This window comes from Anas platyrhynchos, chromosome 16 (genome assembly GCF_047663525.1).
Source record: "Anas platyrhynchos isolate ZD024472 breed Pekin duck chromosome 16, IASCAAS_PekinDuck_T2T, whole genome shotgun sequence".
NCBI classification, from domain to species: domain Eukaryota; kingdom Metazoa; phylum Chordata; class Aves; order Anseriformes; family Anatidae; genus Anas; species Anas platyrhynchos.
The window spans coordinates 2,057,942-2,077,401 of NC_092602.1; the positions used below are offsets into that span (position 1 = coordinate 2,057,942).

Consider the following 19,460-nt stretch of genomic DNA (forward strand, 5'->3'; position numbering starts at 1 on the left):
TATGTTTTAAGGGCAGCAACGTGACTGATGGATGTCATCCCCACGTTTAAATGTTGAGAGAAGTGTAAAATAAGGAGGGAGGTTTTGATGCCAAGGTGAATTGTGCTGTAAGTGTGAAGTGTTCCTCCCTGATCATACCTGCATGTGTTTTTATCTTTGTCCCCAGGTGAAGAAACAGCTGTGTGGCAGTGCCTCACTTTCTTAGAAGAAGGGTTATCTCATAGTCCTTCTAATGCTCAGTTTAAATTGCTGCTAATTCGAATCTACTGCAGGCTTGGTGCATTTGAACCTGTTGCGGAGCTCTACTCCAGCCTTGATGCAAAACACATACAGCACGACACCATCGGGTGGGTAGTATATACTGAGAATAATTGGTGGTCATCTCCAGTAACCAGTCCTGAGATATCTTCCGTTGTCTTTGCCTACTGGAAGTTAGCAGATTGTCAGACTGTCACAGTGTTCTGTAAAAGCATTCTTGAATTCTGTGAGACACATCTGCTATGGTGTGTTCTGCACACCAGTGGAGTATCTTTCCTGGGTGATTTTGATCAGTTCTGGATCTTGAGAATATTAACTAAATTTGAAACTTGTAAAATGTGTGTATCTTGGTGTCAGTTGTAGCTAGGTGTTCCTGCTTATGTCATTGCAAAGTTTGGGAGTGCTAGTTAAAGCAAACACACCAAATGTCCTCACCTTGGTTAGTGTGTTTGTGGGTATCTAAATAAGTTCATGCTCACTTAAGCTGGGTGGAGGAAGTCTTTTTTTTGTTTGTGTTAGGAAAAAAATAAATTCCTTTCTTTACTGTTAAAAGCTTAAATCTTAACACGAATGTTGTGAATGCTCCCCTGTTAAGTCTCCAGAGTCTTCAATAAAGCTGAAGTAGGCTGCAGGTCCATGTTCAGAGCTGGATTTGAAATTAAGGATTCCCCAGCATGTGTGCTGATGTTTGACTTGCGTTGTGTTGTGTTGCAGCTATCTTCTGACACGCTATGCAGAGTCGCTGGGCCATTACGCTGCTGCATCCCAATCCTGCAATTTTGCACTCAGGTTTTTCCACTCCAACCAGAAAGATGTAAGTTGAATGAAATTTCTGCATCCTTGTAACAGAGCAGCTATGTTGAGAATGCCTTAACAGCAGTATTGTGTCCTGTGTGAGGGCTTACGGAACTGTAGTGGGTAGTAACACAGGAATAGTTTGTGCAACTTTGTGTTTATACAAGAATTTGTAATTTACTGTTTGATGGAGTTTTTCTTTACCTTTCTATTTATACAAACCAATTCGAATACTTCTCAAAAAAAAAAAAAAGGTATGATTACTTCTAAATGAGTGGATTGTGATTTAAGAAAGTAAGTGAAATGTGGTAACTAAGTACTGAAAGTTATATGACAGCAGGACTTTGGAAAGTCGTACAGCAGCCCTGGGGATGGTGGGTCAGGATGTCGATGGCATGCATCAGAGTCCTTTGTATCACACTCATGGAAGCAGCGTGTCTTAGGGATGACTGTCGTGGGCACACAGTGTGGGGAAAACACATTGTCATCAACAGTAGCGAAAGCCCAAGGAACAAGGTGGGAGAATTTCAGAGGGGAAGAACTGACTTTTGAACCCACAACTCTAACTGTATTGTTTTCAAGTGATAGGATCAAAAGCCTGGTCTTGTACTAATGGGAGCTACCTGCTTTGTTCAGTTTGCCCCCAGAAAGTGGTGTGGATTAAAAGAAAGTGGTCTTAAATGAGAACCTTGGTACTGGAATGGAGGAGACAAGGGAGGAGAGTAGCTGAATTTTTCTCCAGGAGATCAGGTGCTTCCTAAGATGCGTGCTGTGAGCTAGACATCTGTCATACTCGTAGCTTGCTGCTTAGTAGCTGTGCTTGTCATTAGTCTTACTTGAGAAGAACACTGTGAGCTACATTCACAGGAAAAATCAATTCTGTTTCAGCATTCCCATAGAATCATGACAAATGGGCTGGATAGGGGAACAACGAAGTAACTCATTTTTGAAATCTCGATGGAAATGCACTGGGCAAATAGAACCAGCTGTAGTCCAGAACAGTGGTAGGGAACTACATGCATAGTGCTAGTCCACCTCCCTAAACCATGCAAGGCAGTCCCATTCTGAGGAGTGGGAATATGTCCCTGAATTTATGTTACACAATTTGATCTCCTGTGAGAGGTAGGTGAAGAAAATACTCACTTTACGTTGTAAGAAACAAAGGTGGGATCCAATTGCGACTCTTTACTTAGAGCCTTGGCAGGCAGCTTAGCCAGTGGTCATACAACTTGATTTTGCACCATTCCAGCAGTAGATAACATACAAGAGCTGCCTGTACTGAATAGTAAGGATGCTTAGACAGTAATCCCTCAAACAGTATCCTTGTGCTGCTGCAGCCAAGGTTATTTCTAGGTACAAGTTACCAGTTGCCATTTACCTGTGCCTGAAAGGTAGCTGCTGAGTTACTGTGACCCGTGTCCAACACAAATTTCACTGTAGGGAGGGGGATGCACAGAGATGCATGTGGATCATGAGGTTGGAGCTTGCTCTCATCTGCTTCCCTCACTTGCTGATTGTTTAAGCACTGATTCTACTTGCTAAGATCCTGTGGGTTCCTGGGTGGGATGTGTTGTGCTGGAGTGAAGCTCTGGATCCAGACAGCTTTCTCCTAGATGTCTGTTCTTGGTAGTTGTGGCTTTTTTTTTTTTTTTTTTAAATGAGGAGTGACTTGTTCAGTCTTGTTTAACATCCACCGAGTGACTTTTTAACAAAAAGCGTACCTGGAACCAACTGTCCAAATAAAATGTTTCACTGCAGTGTGCCAGGTGAAAAAAGTGAGCTGAAAAAACTACCAGATGTGATTTGTCTGCTTGGGAGCGCTGTGTTGTAAAGCAGCAAGAAATCATCTCTCCAGGGAAAACACTGAGTGAAGCAGAAGAAGGTTATTCTTTTTGGCATGAATAATAAAGATGCTAGAAGAGCACAAGCTGACTGTCTACAGTAGCTCAGCATACATCTACTGAAAGACCCACTGAGCCACGTGCCAAGTGCTGTTGCCAGGAAAATGCTACTGAACAAACAACTGAGAAATGCTGAAAAAGAGGTGCCTGAGCTGTTCGACCTGCCTCACTACCACACCTTAAAAGGCTGAAATTGCAAGAGCAGGGAAAATGATGCAATAAGTGTCATATAATGCTTCATGCTACAAGACAAGGATGCATCTCTGGAATCCACTCATGTCATGTCTCTTCTTGGAGACAGTATTGCAACTGGAGGACTGTGAGCCATTGTTGTTCTTGAGGAGCCAAATTTCTCATGTTCTGGATGATTCCAGAATTCAGAATCTTCTTTTTAGTGGGAAACTCATCAAAAGCCATGTTAGTGTGCAAATATCAAGTGTCCCATAAAATAACCATGACATACAAATTGCAGGAGGAGAATTCTTAGTGTGGGGCACTGCCCATCTGAGATGGTGGCGTGTCAAGAACAGAGGGGAAAAAACAGGGTCTGTACCGTAAGATACCTCCAGTAACACAAGGTCGGAATATGGCACCAGTTTCCATGCTCCAGTGGTTCTGCTGGGGTTGCTACTTCATGCTTAGGGTCCTGATAATCAGCTTCCCATTGAAGTCCCATAACAGTATCTAACTGCAGTGTTAACGGAGGACTGTCCTTTCAAGGTTACCTTCCTGCCTGATTTCAGCTGCTGCCTGCCCCTTTAGGGTGATGTTGATGCTAGCTGGAATGTCTGCTACAACATAGAGAACATGTCCCGTGTGTTCTGTGCATGGGCTCTGCTTAGAGCAGGAAGTATGGGGTGTGAGCAAATCTGGTATAGAAAATAAAGCTACTGATTCAAAGGGATTGCTTTGGATAAGTAGATTTTCCTTCTGACTTGGTGAACTTAACGGTCTGAAGTGAATCCAGTTAAGAGTGGGTCCCATAAGTAGCAGCCATCTAAGCTGCTGTGCAATCCTGACATAATATTTCTGCTCTGGGAGAGGATGCCAAGGACAGGGAGGAGAGAGAAGACGGTATTGCTATATTTGGCCAATGCTAAAAAGGCAATTTCATCCTTCTCAAGATAGTCCTCCTTTAAATATGCAGAATCACAAGTAATCTCTCTAATTTTCTTGTGTCCGTCCGTCTTTAATTTCTCCAGATACTGCAGGCAAACAGAGCACCAACGTGTCCTATGGGGATTTAAAAACCACGTCGATGCAGTTGAATTAGCTACCATAGCGCAATCCCGTAGCCTGACAATGAACTCTGCAAGGCTGTATATCAGAGGGTATGTTGCTGAATATTTGGCATATTTTTTTCATACAGTACAAATAACCAAATTGCTTAGGAGAAAGACAGAGCTACCTAGAGGACATTTTGTATTTTGGAGGGAGGAAAAAAAAAAAAGGTGGCTTTTATTTGTGAGTGCTAGCTTGCAGTCTGTGAGCCTTTCCAACAGGTTGAGCTTGTATAGTACAGATTTCCATTGCCCAGGGGTCTTTTTGGTGCCTCTCATCTTCAGTGCATTCCATAGTCATATTCAGAAGAAAATATTTGATTTGCCAGAATTTCTCACTCGTGGAGTGATTCTGATTTAAAAAGACAGCCATCTGTCTTGACTGGGAGCATAAATTGTTCACTCCGTCTATGCAGTTAGGAATTTTTGTTGAAATATGGTGCTTGTTTGGGGCTCCTTCATCACATAAATCTCCTCCTGGAGATTGCTTGGACTTAGGTGAAATATTAGTTGTGTTCCTTGTATAGCTGCATTTCATCAGAAGGGAAGCAATCTGTCTTATGGACCCTGATAGTTTCCTTTGGTGCTTAGCCTGTATTGTAATATGTATGTGCTTTGTGATGTTATTTTGTGATACTGTATTAAAAATCTAATAAAAAAAGAAACAAAAAAATGTGTGAGTAATTTTTTTAATCTGTGTTGTGGTAATATGTGATGCACATCCAAGTCAATTCCAGGAAACCTGGGATGTATTTATTTTGTCTGAAAGTACTTCTTAAAATGAAATAATGATTTGAAAAATGAATCTTTCTTTAAAATAAATAAATAAAAGAACCTTCTAAAATCATCTCTCTCCATCTATAAGTATCTTTCAGTTTGTGGCAACAGGAACGTGATCTTGTTCAGTGTTGGTCTGGTTACCAAATAACACTACCTAGTGGAGTGGCTGAGCATTATTAAATTAAAGCAGCAAAGCTACAGGCTTCTCCCAGGGTCTGAGTATCTGCCTGATTCTCTGGGTTAATGAAAGCCACAGAAATGCAATTTCTTGGCAGTGACCTTGTTAAACTAGTCTTGAATTTATAGAAGTAACTAATACAGAGCTGGTGTGTGTTTTCTTGTAGACCTCAGAATATATCATTCAAGCCTACAAGTACGGCGCGTTTGAGAAGATCCCGGAATTCATTGCATTTAGAAACCGGCTGAATTCTTCCCTTCACTTTGCGCAAGTTCGCACAGAACGGATGTTGTTAGACCTCTTACTTGAAGCAAATATGTAAGTACAGCAGCAGTGAGTGTATAATACCTTGCACAGGGAAAAAATGAAGACTTATGCATAAGTAAACAGTGGCTAAATGATACCTTAGTAAGTTGCACTTGTGGCTGTTTGGCAGAAAGTGAAAGCTGCTCTCTTCGTTGCTGTCTCCTTCAGCATCTTTGTACTGTGTGTAACGTTGCTGACACCTGAAGAGTTGAGAGAATGTGGTCTGTTAGTTAGCTGTTATTTTCGTTTCCAGTGCTCAGATGTGTGATTTCATGTTACTTGCCCTTTACGTACAGATCAACCAGTTTAGAAGAAAGTATAAAGTCCATGAGTCTGAGTCCAGAAGAGGATGACATTCCGTGGAAAGATTTGCGTGACAACAGAGACCTGACAGTCCTGTTTAACTGGGATCCAAAAGACAGGTGAGTAGAAATATTCTCAGCTGCAGTCTTGCACCTTTTTCTATAGCATATGGTGAAGGAGATCTTTTCAGGGCAAAACCCATACTTAAATGTTCTCTAGGCTGGCTAACTGCAAACTTAACATTCATTCATCACTTCCAGCAGTGCTGCCTTTTTACATATTAATACAATTTTCTGAATTTCTGACCACTTCTTCCTCTTAATGCATTATTCAATAACTTTGGGATAGGCTTTTGTACCCGAGTGCAAACTTTGCATTTTCCTGAAAACGTTTGGTGCCTTTCTCTAGGGACATTTCTGAAGAACATAGGAAACTCTCACTGGAAGAAGAAACCGTGTGGTTGCGAATCCGGTCTTTAACTTTAAGGCTAGTAAGCGGACTCCCAACTCTTAGTCACACTATTCAACCAAAGAACTCTGAAAAGACTGCAGAGAACGGCGTCTCATCCAAGATTGATACAATTCGATCTCTGCTTCAGCAGCTGGAAGCGGCAGTGGATTCAGGGAAGAAGTTTCTAGAACAAAAAATTCAGGTACCCATTAAGGAAAAAGCTATCCTCAAATATTAAATGAACGTGAATGCAAGCAGAGAAACTGAATGCATCTGGTAACGTCCAGCAGGCTGCAGAATGCACTTAACTGACCCTGAGTTTGTAGTGTATGAATCTGACTGAGAGATGTGCCAGAGGCAAACACTGTGTTCTGGATAAGGAAAAGCTGCAACACCTTTATCTTTTTCTTTGCTTCTTGCCTAGTATCCTGTCCTTGGCCCTCCTCCTACCCGAATGGCTGGCTTCTTCAGTAATGGCAGCTGTCAATGCCAGACTAGCTTGTTTTATCTTGTTAGTGATATTTATGAACTAGATACCAATGGCTTAGGTAAGTGTTTGAGGGGCAGGGGTGTAACCAGATTGTCACGATGTGTGGTGGGAGGGTGTGATGTGTCTCCACTTAGTCTGAAAACTGCTAGGCATTGGATCATGTGGACCCAAACTGTTACTTGTGTGTTAATTTTTGAATGATGCTTGTCTTGGAGATGACACTTTAATTTAGTGTTTTATCGGACTCTTCATTTTTGTGCTGTGTATGTTGATATAATACAAGATACTCTTTGAAAGCAGTTGCATTGGCTTTTCACTGCTAACACTAAATTACATTTAAATGCCTCTTGGTTTTCTGAAAGCAGAAAATGCAGAACTTGTAGTTTAGAACTACTTTTATTCACTTGTTTTTATTTTCTTTTCAGAAGATTCAGCAGAAATCCAGGAGAGGATAGGGAATAGTTTCAAGTCTTTAATAGAACGACTAACAGGTAAGTAGTAACCCAAGAATAAGTAGCGGTAGTTACTGCTTCATGTTACAAGGTCCTGAGTGTGCTGCAAATACATAAAAATGCATTAACGCATCTGCAGACCCTTTTGAAATGTGCTTGAAAGAAAGGCTGAGCATCCCTTTGGCTTGTTTGATCATGAAGTTGTTGCATGCCACAGATGTCTTTATGCTCTGTCATTTCACTACATTACAGCTTAGTCTTAGCAACAGTTGTCTCCCTGATATTTGGTCCAAGCGTGGTGTGGAGATACCATTTGTAATGAAATACAGTTTAGAGGAAACTTTACAGCTAGACCTTCTTGAGAGGCTTTGGCCAAATTTATCCCTAACAACTTAGCATGCAAAGCTATCAGAGGACTGATAATGACACTGAGATGTGTGGTGCACAGAAAATGAGCATTTAAGTTGATCTGCATGTACTAAATAAGGCTTCTCTTTTTTTTCTTTTCAGACTTGTTCAATAAATGTAAAGGTGACTTGATTGAAGTCAGAGATGGCACCTTGAAAACTCAGCCAAACCTGTTAGAAAACTTAGTCTTCTTTGTTGAGGTATTATTTTCTTTGTTGGAAAACGGAAATTTTGGAGTACTTCAGAGTGGGAATGTTGGGACTAAAACACACTGAAAATTCTTCGATCTCAGTCAGTTATGAAAGTGGAGCTTTTGCATATTCTGACTACTCTGAGTCTTTTCACTAGGAGTACAGTAAAATAAGTTTAGGAGCCACTTTGTAAAGTAAATGCAACTTGTAACACACTTGTACCTCTTTTTCCAGACGATCTCCATCACCCTGTGGGTATCAAGTTACTGTGACAGTGTCCTCCGACCTTTTAAATCCAACCTGCAAAAAAAGAAGAAGAAAAAAAAAGAAAGCAGTGTAGCTATGGTAGACGATATACCTTTTTCTCTTCTACTCCAATCCCTCAATCCGGTTATTTACACTGAAAGAAAAATCAGGATAGACAACAGTTTTGCATAAACTTTTTCTCTTGTAGAGTCTGATGTAAATTAGAGTTCAGTTTACTGATTTTTTTTTAATTCCTTTTCTGTTTAAAATCAAATGTCAGAGATGTGGCGCACTTGCTATCACGAGAGCTTTTTAATGAGAAATACAGCTTAGATTATCACAGGCCTTTCTTGCCTGAACGTGCTACAGTAAGGTAGTTAACTGATAGTGTTTCTCTGGGTAGGTAGGTTTAAGTTTAGCAACGCTGTGGGGGAGGAGGTGTTTAGCAATGATAGGTGTTATGAAGTGAGTTGTAATACAGAATAGTCATTTGAAGAGGCATTAACATGTATTTATAAATTAAAAGTATGTGTTTGTTTTTATAGCCACCTGTTTTTACACACTTCCTGGACTATGTTACCGAACTACAGACGTTAACTTCCAATGTAATAGATCACATCAAAGGGCTTGAAATAATTCTGACTGCACTAAAACTTGAAGAGTTGTCCCTCAAGGACACTCTGCTTTTACAGGTAAGAACTTGCCGTGCTCTGTATACTTGTGTGACAGACAGAAACCTGTTAGGATTGACTTAATCACTGTTAACCAGGTATGAGGGACCACATTGAGTTTTGGAGTGGGAAATTAGTTTTTTATAGTTTGTCATCTGGCTAAGTGACTGTTCCTCAGCTGATCAATTCTTGCTCCCTATGCAGAATAATCTTAACAAATGGGTTTTAAACACAGGGATTTTTAATTAGTTTCATTTTATATGATAGTGAAGAAAATCATAAGTTTTAACATTATTTTTGTCTGTGATGTGACTTATTCTGTTCATCTGTCTCTTAGTATGCCATAAGGGATGCAAAATACTTATTCTGGGAAACTTTTGAGATTCTCATACTGCAGATTAGTCACTTCCCTGGTAACATTTAGTTGATCTTTATGGAAAAATGAGTGGCAACTTTCTTTCCCCACTCTTGGCTGTGTAGGGAAAACCAAAAACAGGAGAAATAGGCAGTGTGCGTGCCAAGCCTCATGCCAAATTTAAACATGTGAAACACAGGCCTAGTGAGGAAGATTGACTTTTTAAGATAATTTCCCTTGTCTTGTTATAGACTGATGTAGAAGCATCAGAAGTATATATAAAAATATAAAATATATGTACTTAAATAAAAAGAGAACTGATAAAGCAAGGAAATTCCTTAGACTGTACTTCTTGTAAATTTGAATAAAAATTAAAAGTACATGATCTTAATATCAAAAGTTTCAGCTTTAGAGGACTAAGTTGTTTTCAGGTAATTGTTGAGATCTTTGTGATTATTCTGTTCCTTGAGTCAGCAAATTCCTCCATATTCCTTCTCTCATGCAAGGCATCAAATTGCTGCACAAGGCAGACTCACAAAATCCACAGATTAGATTCACATAGAGTTGAGCAGAAGCACCTGTGGGAGTCTGACTTTTCCTGTGTTTATTCATGGTTTCTATTCTTATTCGTGGTTCCTGTTCCATTTGTTTTTGATGTCACAGTAAACCCAGGTCCAGGCAATATGTGTAGCTCTTCTCAGAGCCAGGACTGTGTTTGCAGCCCAATGTGTTTAGAACTGAAAAGTGCTTTCAAAAAGTACTTGGGTACAAGTGTTAGTGAAAATTCTGCTGTGATTCAGGAATGGAGCGTTACTGGCGATGTGCCTGCCAAAACTTGCTGCTGATGTGAGACTTTTCCTGCATCAGAAGGCACTCGGGCTTTCCCGATTAACATCTATAAAAGAGTCTGCAAAAGACATCCTGGTAGCAAGTCTCCTCTTGACAGGACAGTGGTTTTGGCTGCTGCCCTTCGATGCAAACAATGTCTCATGATGGTGATCCTCCCAAAAGCCCCTTAGTTCGGGGTAATAGAAAACTGCATGTGGAAGGGAATTTAATCCCTTTGGGAAGGACAGGGTACACCAGTGCTGCAGAATGGGTGATAGTGAATCCAGTGTGACTCAATTGTGCTTCTGGAATTTGGTGTAAGATCGTTAGGTGGTCAGCATTCATTTGCTGTCTGAGTTCAGCTCTCCATATAAGGAATTCTCTACTTTAATAAATTTTGACTCAAAGTGCTACATGCACCCTCAATTTCAGCCATAAATTTCACGTGAGAGAGTTTGCAGAGCTGTTGAAGAAATGATAACATTACCAGACCTGTCTGGGGAATCCCGGTATGTGTAGGAATTACTGGTGCTGACCCAGGTGCTACTTACTCTTCCCTGATGACATTCCCTTGGTAAACTTACTATGATCCTAATTAAATTCTTCTTGGTGTTTGCTGAGATGGTATGGGATGTTTGATCATAGAATTCAAACAATTGCTATTGAGTGAATGGTTTCTCTTTTGCATTTTGCAGGAAGAAAAAAAGTTTACAAAGACTGTGCAAGGAAAGGTCCAGAGCAGTTACCATCACTCAGTTCAGGAAATTGGAGAGCTGCTGAAAAAGAGACTTGACACTATTAAAAAACTAAAGATTTGAGAAATCTTTGACAGACTCCACAGGGGAGTGACACCAGAGTCCCAGACAGAAGCAACATCCGATATACCATCACTTTAATCCAGAACTTCCTCATAATGCATGAAGGACTTAAAATCATAAAACAGTTTTTCTAGGTATTACAGATGTATTCAGCTGACTTAAATTATTGTATATAAACAAGAAGCAGGGACCCTTCTCGGGGTTTGACCACTTTTTATACATGTTCATAAGTATATTGCAACAGGAGAAAATTTAACTTTCTTCCCTTTTGATCTCTAGAAACAACTGGAGATGGTCTTTAGAAGCAGCAATAGAAATCCAGTGTAAAGTATATATCTCAAAGGAGTTGTATTTTCATCACCATACAGTGTTTATAATTTTTGTATGGTCCTTGCCTTAGAAATGCAGAAATCGTAGATGCCCGCATTCAGCCACCAGATGAAACAAGCCAGTTTTGGAGCTGCCTATTTTGTCCACAAGCCACCTGGTCCTTCCGAATTCGGGGGTTGGTCCAGCAGGGGGGTGCGAGGCTGCACTGGGGGAATCCCCCCTGCACGCAGCCTTCCCGCATTGCCCAGCCTTCCGTTGTAGGGTGGGAGCGAGCCGTGCCTCGTTGTGCTAAGGGCTGAGCGTGGAGCTAGCTGCTGGAGGAAAGGGGTGGTTTTGTGTTCAGAAAAACTGCAGAGCTGATGAGGAGCAAACTTGGCCGTTAAGTTCTCGAAAGAGATGGGAATTAGAGTTTCAGGAAAAAAAAAAAAAAAGACAAAACCAGAGACCATGTATATAATAGCTGCAGTGAAGTCTGACACTGCGTTCTAATTTCATGTCAATTTAATGTAAAGCAGCAATCATCATGACTTCTAAAGAAGTGTATTTAGATTACCAAAACTTTAAGACTTAAATATTTTCATAGAAATTAAATCCTGTTGGCTTTGGTTTTAAGTTGGCAGAGGTAACTTTTGCTTCCGCTGTGGTATGAGGCTGAGAATACTTTTTATAACTGTATGCTTGCTTTTTGCAGTTGATCTTTGATTATTCGAGTACTAGCTCGTTAGGCATTCTCTTAGAAAGTGCAATTGCATCATCTGCTCCTTCTGAATCTGCATTTCTGCTGTTTTTTTTTTTTTTTTTCGTTCTAAAGGAGCAATGCAGCCTAAAACTGGTAGGCAAAAAAGTACACGTTGCACCTACAATCCGAGGGACAGGTCGGACTTCAACAGATTCCTCATCTTCTGATCTAAAGCAGCTAGTAACTGAAGCCTATATTTAAAGTTCTAAGAGAGCTGACAATCCTACTTTTGTCATCTCTTCCGAATATGTTTTGTTAGAAATGCTAGAATGTTGATGAGAGTATTTTTTTAAAATAAATCCCCTGTGTAAAAAAAAAAATTCACATTGCTGCTCTTGCTGGATTTAGTTTTGCTTTTGCCCCATCCTGAAAGGGAAAGAAGGCTGTCTGCAGGTTGTCTAAATTGTAAGGGATGTCCTCATGGTTTAACTGCGATGTCTGGTAAGTGCTCTGGGCTGGAGGAATACCAAAACGTGTTAAAGTCTGTTTTAGAGTAATCCTTTTCCTGAACAAACTGAACTGTCTTATACGTTGTATAGAAATACCATTTTTGAAAGAAGGGTGTGTTCCTTAAATTAAAGCAAGACTGATGACTGACACTGATGCTTTGAAATGTGTAGGGTACGTGCTGAGATTATGCAATTCACAGAGAAGCACTGAGCCAGAAATCTGCACTGCCCGTTTTCGTTAAAGGAGACAAATTGCCACTGCTGATGTTCCTGTCCCATCCCCTCCCTGTGGCAGTGTAAATGTAGGTAGGGCTTCATGCAAACACCAGCACTGAATGCAGAGTTGACACAGCATCCTCGTCCAGGGGCTGACTTCTGCTGGAATTTCCTTGCACTGCTGCTGCGACAGGCTGAACTTGACCAGTTGTATCAATAAGAACAGCGACAAAAGTGAGGCAGGGTTAATATAACCAAGCTTTTAAAACCCTGTGGGCCAGAAAGCAGAACTTGTTTAAAAAAAAAAAAAAATTTCTGCATCAGTTCCCTTAAAAGCAGAATTGAAATTGCTGGGGGGAGGTGAGGGAGGGGATGTGCATTGTCTGAAGCGAAGCCTGAGAAGAGATGACAGCAGGGCTCAGCTCTGGTGGCTGCTCCCTCAGCCCATCCACAACCAGCACGGGGGGAATGCTGACTGTGTGTGTTGCCTGCTGTTCCGTTTCCAGGTCTGGCCACAGGTGAATGATAAACTTGTCAAATACAACTTGGTTCACTCAGTGTTTTATAAACCAGACGCCATCTCATCACAAGCTGTAACTCCTCTCTGGGAGGAGTCAGTGGGGGTGCAAAAATGACTGTGTACCGATTATTTGGGGGCTTGCTTGAGGGAGAGGGAGAATTTCTCTCTCCTTATAAATTGTGTACAGTTAAATATATTATATATTTCTTACAAAAGAGCATTTCCCTTCCAGAATGTGTCCCCCTGGGACTTGGTAAGAAGTTCAAGCTATCAACCATTGCTGCTGTTCACCCTTTTCCACTCTTGGGGTTTGTTTTTTGTTTGTTTTGGTTTGGTTTTGATGATGAATTGAAAAACATACTTAGAAAAAGCTACCAAGACTACTGTTTACAGACTGAAAAAAATACTGCTTTTATACTACTGGGATCATGAGCCACGATCCTTTTACAGATTTCCTCACCTCTTTGCTTTAAGTTGGTATCTAATGTAGATGAAGGTCAGAAATCTCTTACCCTGCTTTGTCTACATACCGAAGAAAATGTACAATGCCTGTTTGTGTTCCCCCTCATTTTTGTACTTTTTACCAATTTTAACTGTTCGAGAGTTGCATTTATATTTTGCGATCATTGATAATCATGGTGTTATTTTAACCGTTAGTAATCTCAAACGGGATTTTTTTTGTTGTATCTGCAGCCTTATCTGAACTTTCTCTTCCTTGATTATTCATTGTAATTTATGACTGTAGAAGATACGTATGCCTCAGCCTTCTACGGACTTAAGTGACACAACTGCAAACGATCTGCTTTAAACTGGATGGGTTTATAATTTATATAAAAGTCAGTTTCGTTACGAATCAGTCTTGCTGCCTCTTTCATTTTTCCATCTGGATGCTCGGGATGTAACCATAGTGCTTGTCTATGCTCTTATCCACGGTCAGCTTCTTGGTGAAGCTGGATGTTCTGGTGCTGGGCAAGGAGAAAATCAAGTTACCTGGGCTGAATAAAGAGAAAGCAGGGGGAGAAAAATGCAGCTTTCTGCATGTGGTCGGGGTTCGAAGCGCTGCCTGCTCAAGGGAGGGGGTTGATGGCTCTTTGTCTTCATGGTTCCTCTTTGCCATGCTCCTCTGTCGCTGCTGCTCAGGCTTTTTCTGCTTTATGTCCTACCTTTAGCTGAGGACACGGGAAAGCCCTAGAGCTCCCCTCAAAGCGCTGTGCCCACCGGGGCCGCTCAGAGCCGCCTGCCTGCACCTGAACCCCCCCCCCCCGTGCCCCTGCTCCCCTCCGGCCACCCGCAGCCCGGGGCGGGGGGGGGCCGGGCCCCGGTGGCGGCGGCGGCGGCGGGCGCTCCGCACGGCCACGTGACCGCCGCCCCACTCCCTCCGCTCTCCGCCATGGCTGCGGCGGCCGCCGCCGGCTCCCTGCTCCTCGGCTGCCTGCTGGGCCTGGCGCTGCCCGGCAGCCGCGCCCTGCACACCAAGGGCTCCGTGCCCCTCGACTCGCTCACCTTCTACAAGGTACCGCCGGGGGGCTGCTGGGCCCGCGCGGGGGAGCTCGGGGGGGGAGGTGGGGGGCGCGGCCGTGCAGGGAGAGCCGCGCTCCGGCCCTGAGCACCGCGGGGCTGCCGCGGGGGGCCCGGGGGAAGGAGCCGCGGTTGGGGTGGGGGGGACCGGGGGGCGCGGAGAGGGGGCAGCCGGGGTAGAGCCGGCGCGGCGCGGGGCTCGCGGGATGGCTGAGGATCCGGGATCAGCCAATGGCAGAGCGGCAGTGGCGGTGAGCAGCCAATGGGAGAGCGGCAGGGGAGATGGGCAGCCAATAGGCGCGCTCCAAGTGGAGCCGGGGCCGCGGGGGGCTCAGCGCGGCCGGCGGCTCCGTGCGGGGCCCGGCGGGGTTCGGCTCCCTGCGGGCGGAGCGGCGCCGCCGCCTCCCGGCCCCTGCCCTGCGCCCCCCGTGCACGGCGAAGCGATCCTCGGGTGGTCCCCGCTCTGAGCCATGTCCCTGGGGTTTGTGTGGATGGAGCAGAAGGGTCAGACGGAGCAGATGGCTGCTGTCAGGGTTGCATACTTGGTTGGGGGTTTTGTCCTTATTCTTTATTTTTTTTCCCCAAAAAATCGCTTTGAAAGCGTCTTCCAAGAGCCTGGAAGGGTTTTTAATTCAGCAGTGACCAGTGCTGGGAAGGATGGCACAGCTGGGTGGTAGGGAGGCAGAGAAGAGCCTGTCGAAAGGGAGCCATCGAATTGCAGGATCAGCGCGGGCACTTTAGCAACACGGGCAGGAGAGACAATGATCAGCTGAGCTGTTTAAAAAGCGTCTGCCCTGAACAAACTGCCCTGACATGAGCAAATAGCTCTTGCCACACGCCAGCCCCCTCCTGATTTTTCTGCTGTGACAAACCCTTTTTGGTGTTTTAAGGCTACTGCGTTCTACAGCCCTTAGCTCCTTAGGAGGAGAAGTTGAAGTAATTGGCAGTGTGCTGCAAGAGGAGCTTGAAGAGACCGGCAGAAATGTCAGAGCTGTAACACGCTGCGTTTGCTTCATACAAGGACAGTAAATAAGCTGCGAGATCAACAGGCCCTGAGCTGGAGGCTCGTGAAGTGGTGCAAGCAGCTGCTGTGTCCCTGCTTGAGCAGCACTCGCAGGGCGCTGTGTAGGCGGGGACCTGCGCTGCGAGCCGGTTGTGCTCACTAGAAAAAAAAGATGTTGCAAGGTCTTCTCCTGGGGGCAGAACAGAGCCCAAAGCAGGTGGCAGATTCACGCCCGAGCTCATTTAGCAGAGCTAAATTCAAAAGCAACGGCAGAAGTGGAGAGGAATCGATTAAACACCAACGCTGTGTACTGAACCAGAGCAGCGTTTCCGCTCCTGCCCGTACCTCCGCTCTGAGCTGCGGTTCTCATGCTGGGACGCTTCAGAACGGCCTTAGATTTGTCCTCCAACCTCCTAACATCCCCCTGGAAGTCTTCACTGACTTGCTTCCAAGATGCCGATCAGGTTTACAATAAGCAAATCATGTATAATTAAAGCCGTTATCAGATCCCCCCGAACCGATCGTGTACCATCGTTATCATCTGCTATAGGGATACGTACATGCAGTTTTCGCTCACGCTGCAGTGAGTCACTTTTCAAAGGCTATAATTAAAAAATTTCCATCTCCCTCTGCACCTACTCGTTGCGCAGGAAAATATGAAAGAGCTAAAACAACCTTAGGTGGCTTGTAGATTGCTCAAACCTGAAATTTTAAGTTTTGTCTTTTTCTTTTTTTCTTATTTTAGGTAATTCCGAAGCATAAGTTTGTCCTGGTGAAATTTGATACACAATATCCTTACGGTGAGAAACAAGATGAGTTCAAAAAGCTGGCAGAGAGCTCAGGCTCCAGTGAAGATCTTCTGGTGGCTGAAGTGGGGATATCAGGTGAGGAGCTCTGAACAGATTCGTACACTACAGGTTGGTGGCGAGAAAGTAAAACCCGCTGCAGTCTCTGCTCAAAATAGGCTCTGAGGTAATTCTGGTAGTGGGAGACGAGATTGACACGGTGCTGTCAGACCGAAACACCGAGTGGCCCTGCCCTGGCTGGTAGCAGAGCTCCGCCGTCACCTCCTGCAGCGAGCGTGGGAGTGCTGCGCTCTGCTGTCGGCTGGTTAATGAAGCAAGACAGCCCACGGCTCCAGTGGGTGCCACCCTCCTCCTTCACAGCACTTTTCTTCCTTCCTTTTTTTTTTTTTGTTCCTGAAATAAACCTTTTCATCCATTTTCAGGGACCAGACCCCGCAAGAACTGGGTTTTAGCCATCAGCCTGGTCAAACAAATCAAAGCAATATGATTAATTAATTGTAGCAAACCCTCTCTTTGCTGCTGATAAGGCTCAGAAAGTGGTTGTTGCACCGTGGCTGGCGTAAGCTGGCGTTTTGTTGTTGACTTCAGTGGGAAAGCAATGAGGAATGGCTCACTGCCACCTTACTCGTTCTTGCTTTGCAGGTAGAATTAAGGATTTAAGCCCACAGAAATTGCCTAACTGGAACCACACTGACATTGCTAAGCACACGTTGGTTTACCCAGGCAGCATGGTTGACATCCCTTGAGTTATGTTTTTTGTCCTCAAGAATAAATGGAATTTATGTGAGAAGTAAAAACATCCCGTTGCTTGGAATGCTGTCAGAACTAAAATACAAGGGTGTGCTCTCTGCACATAGACCAGGAAAAAAGAATCCATCTAACTGTAATATCAAAGGACAAAACAAAACAAGGAGGAAAAAACCACAATTAATTTCCCATAACAATAACTGGGTTTGTTCCTAGAGGTTTTGTGCTAACAGTCAAAGAAAAGCATCATTAGAATCTTGTATTTTTCTTGGGAAAACCTAATGATGGTCTGCCTTGCCCAAATGATTTTCTGGAGTGTTTTTGTTTCAGTGTATGGCATTTCCTGGCACAGAGGTTATTAGGAATTGTTGAAACTCTGGAGACAAATATTTGTCAGTTTGTAATACAAGAGAATCCTAAAATATTTTATTTCATTAGCTTAATATACTGTGTTTTTCTGTTTTGTTTTCTCTTGACAGATTACGGTGATAAACTGAACACTGACCTGGGCGAAAAGTACAAGATGGATAAGGAAAAGTTCCCTATTTTTTACTTGTTTCGGGATGGTGACTTTGACAATCCTTTACCTTACACTGGCCAAATTAAAGCCGGGGCTATTCAGCGCTGGCTGAAGAGTAGTGGTATCTATCTGGGGATGCCAGGCTGCCTGAAGGAGTATGACATGCTGGCCAGCAAGTTTGTGAGTACCACCGAAAAGTCAGAGCGGCAGTCCCTCCTGAAAAAGGGGCAACAAAGCTTAGAAAAAGCAAAAGAAACTGAGAAGAAGTCAGCTGAGCAATACTTGAAAATTATGAGCAAGATACTGGAGCAGGGAGAAGAGTTTGCTGCTAATGAAGTCGTCCGAATCACGAAACTGATTGAGAAGAACAAAATGAGTGATGGAAAAAAGGAGGAGCTCCAGAAAAGCCTCAATATCCTTGCTTCTTTCCTGAAGAAGAATAACGAAAAAGATGAGCTCTAATATGTTGGATAACTTTGTACAAGCTGTGAAACACTGTCGAGAGTCCTAACCAGTTCTCCTTATGCAAGAAAACTTCCCGCTGTCTTCAAGAGAGCAGCAGATTTCCTTCTGATATCGTCAGCTATAAAATCGAGCCATTCCTTAAAAATACAGTATTCTAAATGTTGGGAAAATCACCTTAAAGCAAGCTCCCAGTATTGTGTAATATCATTAAATAACAGTGTTAAAGTAGACCAAAAAAAAAAAAATACTAGATTGGCCTGAGGCACATTCCTGGTGGTTTTTACAGGTGTTCCCTGGCAAACAAATAACAAAATTCAGTCCCACATTCTATCTTACGGGCTTTAAAAGGTACAGACTTGACGCCCCTGTCCCTACCTTCCCCTGGTTTTAGTGCCCTTGGGTTTTATGCCCTTTCCCCCTCATCCTACCTTTTGCCTTCCCAGTAGGGCTTCTTACCCCAGTCTTGCTTTTCTTACCTGCTGTTGACCGAGAGACCCGCAGTTTCCTCTTTCTGCCTTCTCCTCCAGTGGCTCCTGTCTCTGGTTGCCTTGGGCAGCCCCCAGGTGAGGTTAAGCCAGGTTCTCTGCCCTCCAAACTCGCCCTGCATCTGCTGTCAGCAAGCGTCCTCCCGAGCCCCGTCACGATATTTGGGCTGAGCGAGCACAGTGCAAGGGCAGATCACCTCGAGGTGCTGTTACAAGGAGACTCACCAGTGCAAAAACAGGCCTTTTCAGAGGCTGATGAGGTAAATTCAGGTGAGCTTCCCCATGAAAAGGACATCAGTGCCTGTGCTTTTTGCCTGTTCTTCCTGATCAGTCTTCACCTCCCCAATTCAGAAGAAAGGGAGACAAATACATTGAAAAGTTGCAAACAGTAGTCAACGTGAATGAAATACCTTCTCCAACCTGGTCTTCAGAAGTGAATGGCACTCAAACTAAAGCTTCAACAGCGTTTGGCAGAGTTTTAAGTGTTTGAAAACGAGGTCTTGTGACGGGAAGCAAAAGTATTAATTCCTTAAAAGCTCCACCTGCTTTAATGGAGGTACCTGGCCCAGGGATCAGGCAAGCAGGTGCTGTGGGTGCTGTCCTTGCTGTGTGGAGCTCAGGCGGCTGCTGATCAGGGCCCCAGGCTGAGAGGAACACCTGCTGCGCCTTCTGCCTCAAGGCTCCGCTTCCAAGCTCGGCAAAACTCATTTCTGAGGGAGCTTTGCTGCCTTTTGAATCTCAAGGAGCAGACATTGCTGCAAGGTGAAGTGTATTAAAAATGCTGTAATAATAATAATTAATAATAATAAAAATAAACCGGTTCCAATTAATAGCTGACGCTTCAACTGCTTACTAAAGAAACTGCTGCTGGTTTTGGGGGTCAGGGAGAAGGCAAAGGCTGAGGGGGGTGGAGCGGGGTGGAGGCTCCTGAGGAGACCGCGGCGGCCGCCCC

At 43.7% G+C, this 19,460-nt stretch overlaps 2 protein-coding genes across 3 annotated transcripts in view; both read left to right on the plus strand.

Moving 5' to 3' along the window:
• The window catches only part of NAA25 (N-alpha-acetyltransferase 25, NatB auxiliary subunit), a 29,726-nt gene extending 15,909 nt beyond the window's left edge, over positions 1 to 13,817 (plus strand). The window contains exons 14-24 of one of the 2 annotated variants that reach the window (XM_038187303.2): positions 167 to 347; positions 973 to 1,072; positions 5,359 to 5,510; positions 5,795 to 5,920; positions 6,210 to 6,453; positions 6,676 to 6,799; positions 7,167 to 7,232; positions 7,704 to 7,801; positions 8,027 to 8,137; positions 8,584 to 8,730; positions 10,588 to 13,817. In XM_038187303.2, the coding sequence (XP_038043231.1) occupies positions 167 to 347; positions 973 to 1,072; positions 5,359 to 5,510; positions 5,795 to 5,920; positions 6,210 to 6,453; positions 6,676 to 6,799; positions 7,167 to 7,232; positions 7,704 to 7,801; positions 8,027 to 8,137; positions 8,584 to 8,730; positions 10,588 to 10,710 (1,472 nt within the window). In that variant the 3' untranslated portion in view covers positions 10,711 to 13,817. The remainder of the gene's footprint in view (positions 1 to 166; positions 348 to 972; positions 1,073 to 5,358; positions 5,511 to 5,794; positions 5,921 to 6,209; positions 6,454 to 6,675; positions 6,800 to 7,166; positions 7,233 to 7,703; positions 7,802 to 8,026; positions 8,138 to 8,583; positions 8,731 to 10,587) is intronic. The other variant, XM_072024158.1, reaches the window with a different exon arrangement.
• Positions 13,818 to 14,311: 494 nt separating this feature from the next.
• ERP29 (endoplasmic reticulum protein 29) lies at positions 14,312 to 19,340 on the plus strand. The gene is made up of 3 exons (XM_038187310.2): positions 14,312 to 14,477; positions 16,231 to 16,369; positions 17,518 to 19,340. The coding sequence occupies exons 1-3, from the start codon at positions 14,355 to 14,357 to the stop codon at positions 18,018 to 18,020; spliced, it is 765 nt and encodes a 254-aa protein (XP_038043238.1). The 5' UTR covers positions 14,312 to 14,354; the 3' UTR covers positions 18,021 to 19,340.
• The last annotated feature ends 120 nt before the right edge of the window (positions 19,341 to 19,460 follow it).

Bases quoted from the DNA above. Each gene is read 5' to 3' on its own strand.
- ERP29 (XM_038187310.2), top strand. From the start codon at position 14,355: ATGGCTGCGGCGGCCGCCGCCGGCTCCCTGCTCCTCGGCTGCCTGCTG. The intron at 14,478-16,230 runs GTACCGCCGGGG...TTCTTATTTTAG, and splicing joins ACTCGCTCACCTTCTACAAG to GTAATTCCGAAGCATAAGTT. The intron at 16,370-17,517 runs GTGAGGAGCTCT...TTCTCTTGACAG, and splicing joins GGCTGAAGTGGGGATATCAG to ATTACGGTGATAAACTGAAC.